This window comes from Silene latifolia, chromosome 11, assembly GCF_048544455.1.
Source record: "Silene latifolia isolate original U9 population chromosome 11, ASM4854445v1, whole genome shotgun sequence".
Classification (NCBI taxonomy): domain Eukaryota; kingdom Viridiplantae; phylum Streptophyta; class Magnoliopsida; order Caryophyllales; family Caryophyllaceae; genus Silene; species Silene latifolia.
In genome coordinates this window covers 126,767,133-126,771,386 of record NC_133536.1, presented here as the reverse complement: position 1 = coordinate 126,771,386, position 4,254 = coordinate 126,767,133, and the positions used below count along the sequence as shown (strand labels likewise).

General features: G+C 39.9%; 1 protein-coding gene across 1 annotated transcript; it reads right to left on the bottom strand.

The window, feature by feature from the left end:
* Positions 1–1,467: 1,467 nt before the first annotated feature.
* Positions 1,468–3,712, bottom strand: LOC141613963 (uncharacterized). The gene is made up of 2 exons (XM_074432706.1): positions 2,984–3,712; positions 1,468–2,871 (listed from the first exon to the last, which is right to left on the bottom strand). The coding sequence occupies exons 1-2, from the start codon at positions 3,710–3,712 to the stop codon at positions 1,468–1,470; spliced, it is 2,133 nt and encodes a 710-aa protein (XP_074288807.1).
* Between the last annotated feature and the right edge of the window lie 542 nt (positions 3,713–4,254).

The window sequence follows — 4,254 nt, the reverse complement described above, 5'->3', positions numbered from 1 at the left end:
TTTTGAGTCTTGCTTACCAATCCTCGCAAAATAGTTCCAAGAATACGATTAGTAACTTCAGTTTGCCCATCTGTTTGAGGATGGTGTGAAGTACTAAACAAGAGCTTTGTTCCAACCTTCCTCCATAACGTGTTCCAAAAGTAACTCAAAAATTTCGAATCACGATCAGAAACTATTGTCTTTGGTATTCCATGTAGACGAACGATCTCCTTGTAATACAAATCAGCCACATTACTTGCATCATCCGTCTTGTTACAAGCCACAAAATGCGCCATCTTTGAGAAACGATCAACTACCACCATGATAGCATCCTTACCTCGTTGAGTGCGAGGCAAAGCAACAATGAAATCCATCGACACATCTTCCCATGGTCTAATTGGAATCGGCAATGGGGTGTATTCTCCGGGCTTGAACTTGCTTTTCATAAGATGACAAGTCACACACTTGCTCACAATGTTGTATACATCTCCTTGCATCTTTGGCCAATGAAAATGTTCCTTCAATACATCCAATGTCTTTTGCACACCAAAATGACCAGCTAACCCACCTCCATGTGCTTCACGCACCAACAATTCACGAACCGAATGCTTAGGTACACAAAGAAGATTACCTTTGAAGAGGAATCCGTCTTGAATCACGAATTCTTTGAATGAACCATCTTGACATTCCTTGTAAATCTTTCCAAAATCAATATCTTCAATATAGTAATCTTTTAAGGTCTCAAAACCTAGCAAACGAACTTCAAGTGTAGATAATAATGAATAACGGCGTGAAAGAGCATCTGCCACAACGTTACTCTTACCATCCTTATACTTCGATGAAAAATAAAATGATTGTAGGAATTCAACCCACTTAGCATGCCTCGGATTCAACTTTTGTTGCCCATGTATATGTTTTAATGATTCATGATCCGAGTGTAAAATAAAATGACTAGGACGAAGATAATGACTCCAATGATTAAGAGCCCTAACAATAGCATAAAATTCCTTGTCATAGGTTGAATAATTAAGTCGAGCTCCTCCTAACTTCTCCGAGAAATAAGCAATGGGTCGCTTATTTTGAATAAGAACAGCTCCAATTCCTACACCACTAGCATCGCATTCGACTTCGAAAGGTTGTGAGAAGTCGGGTAATGCTAACACGGGAGCTTCACATAGCTTCCTTTTAATTGTTTCAAACGCCCCTTGGGCAGCCTCGCTCCAATGGAATGTGCCTTTCTTCATACACTCCGTAATGGGACTAGTAACGGTACTAAAATCACGAATAAAACGTCGATAGAAGGAAGCAAGTCCATGAAAAGATCTAACCTCGATTCGTGTTTAGGACTTGGCCAAGAACGAATAGCCTCTATCTTTGTTTGATCAACCGATACTCCATCTTTCGAGACAACATAACCCAAGAACACCACGTTATCTACCAAGAATGTACACTTCTCGGCCTTACCATATAGTCTGTTTTTCAAGTGTTTCAAACACTCCCCCGTAAGTGTTCAAAATGCTCCTGGATACTCTTACTATAAATTAGAATATCGTCCAAGTAGACGACAACAAAATGTCCCAAGAATGGTTTCAAAACTTCATTCATTAATCTCATAAAGGTACTTGGGGCATTAGTGAGACCGAATGGCATTACCAACCACTCATATAAACCATGCTTTGTTTTGAACGCGGTCTTCCATTCATCACCTTCACGCATTCGAATCTGATGATAACCACTTCTCAAATCGATTTTTGAAAATATGACCGAACCATGAAGCTCATCTAACATATCATCAAGTCTTGGAATAGGAAAGCGATATTTGATAGTGATATTATTTACCGCTCTACTATCGATGCACATCCTCCACGTTCCATCCTTTTTTGGTACAAGCAATGCGGGAACGGCACAAGGACTCATACTCTCACGAACATAGCCACGCTCCATGAGTTCTTCAATTTGACGTTGTAACTCCTTGGTCTCCTCGGGATTACTACGATAAGCGGCCTTGTTAGGAAGTGGTGCACCTGGTACGAGATCAATTTGATGCTCAATTCCACGAATAGGAGGCAAACCCGGTGGTACATCTTCGGGGAAGACATCCTTAAACTCGTGCAATAGTTCTTTAAGTATCCCATCTTCATGACTCGTTGTGATGGTCTTTGTAGGACTCTCACTTGAGACCAATGCATATACTGTTTCACCATCATCAATAGCTTGCTCCACCTCTCGTTCACTAGCAAACATAGATAAACTTGGTTTCTTACCCTTCTTTGCGTGCATAGCCCGAATTGCTTCCGGGGACATAGGACGCAACACTATCTTCTTGCCATTCACCAATAAAGAATATTCATTACTTCTTCCATTGTGATTAACATTACGATCAAATTGCCAAGGACGTCCTAAGAGAATATGACAAGCATCCATAGGAATAACGTCACAAAGCACCTCGTCCTTGTAAGAACCCATTGTAAAACCAACACGTACCTGCCTTGTAACCTTCACCTTGCTACCATCATCAAGCCAATGTAAATTATAAGGTTTAGGATGTACCATAGTAACGAGTGCCAATTTTTCTACCATCTCCGTTGAAGCCACATTCGTGCAACTTCCTCCGTCAATAATCACACTACACCACTTGTCTTTCACTTGACACTTTGTATGAAAAATCTGGTCTCGTTGCTCCGTTGTAATAGGCTCTGTATTAGCTTGCAAAGTACGTCGTAGAACAAGATTAGTATCATACATAGGTGGTTCATAAGGCTCAAAATCCACCTCTCCCTCCTCGGCTTCATTCAATAGAAACAACCCATCTTCGTTGTCTTCTTCAAATAACTCATCACGAACATCCACGGCCTCTCGCAATGTGATATTTCGTTTGTTAGGACAAGCATTCTGAAAGTGTCCAAAACCTTGACACTTAAAACAACGAACAGTAGCCAAACTCTTTTCCTTAGGCGTCTGAACAGTCTTAGGGACTGTTTGAGCGATCGGTGTTTCTTTGAACAGAGGGTTTCGAACTAGAACTCGAACTAGCTCCCATATTCTTAGACAAATCAGGTTTACTCCAAGGATTAACTTTCGATGAGTTACTCACATAAGCACGTTTAGTCTTATTTTGCCCTTCCGCCTTGATACAAAGATCACATAACATATCGAAAGAAGAATAAGGGTGCATCTCGACCGCATGAGCAATATTAAGGTTTAACCCTCGAAAGAAACGAGCCATCTTTTGTTCCTCAATCTCCTCTACCTCACTCATAAGGGTTATTCTTTCAAATTCAGCAATATAATCGGCAATACTCAAGCTCCCTTGCATTAATTCAGCCAATTTACGATATAAATCAATCTTATGAGTTTTGGGAACAAACCTCTTTCGTAGCTTACGTTTTAAAGACTCCCATGAAGCTAGCTTTTCCTTCCCTTCACGTGCCCTAGCAGCCTTCAAACTTTCATACCATAAAGATGCATTCTTGCGTAGCTTCAAGATTGCATATTTGCAACGCTTCTCATCATCAATGTCCTTGAAGTCGAACATCCTCTCCATCTGTCTTTCCCATTCAAAATATTCCTCGGGATCCGTGCCACCAACAAACTCCGGAAGTTCATTGATTTTGAACTCATCCATGTACTTGACCGGTTCTCTCCGTGGTTGCATACGTTGTCCTGGGGTAAAGTTGATGTTCTTTAAAGCCTCTTGGAGATTTTGAAGAAAATTTGGATCATTAAAATCCATGATCACCGTCTTGGATCAACAAATCTGCTCGATGCCAAATGATACGAAAATTACTCAAAAGAATAAGATTCGTTAGAGTTGCAAATGAATTAACCAAACTCGACAAAGCAGTTTGAGACTGTCCTCGATTGTCGGATTTATAAGATTTGAACGGTTTATTGAACTGTCGATTCGAACGAGAACTTAGTAATTTTTATGTGTTTTTTTTGATATAAACGAAACAAGAAAATAAAAGGATATTTGCTTGAGCTAGACCTATAGCTCAACCAATGGTGAATTATAATCAAGACCTATTGATTATAACTCGTGTTAATGTTCGAAAACGCGTCAAACAATAACGAAATTCGGAACGAAACTCGTCGAACCTATGCTTACACAATGTAAACGAAAACTTTGCAAGTTTATTGATAATTCTTGGATGTGAAATAAGGATACAATAGCTCCCTATTTATACTAAGCTAGACCGACTCCTAGAGGACTTAAGGAAACAATCGACTTCCCTAATCTTACTCGACATATGCTATGGCTAATTTGCCTTATTA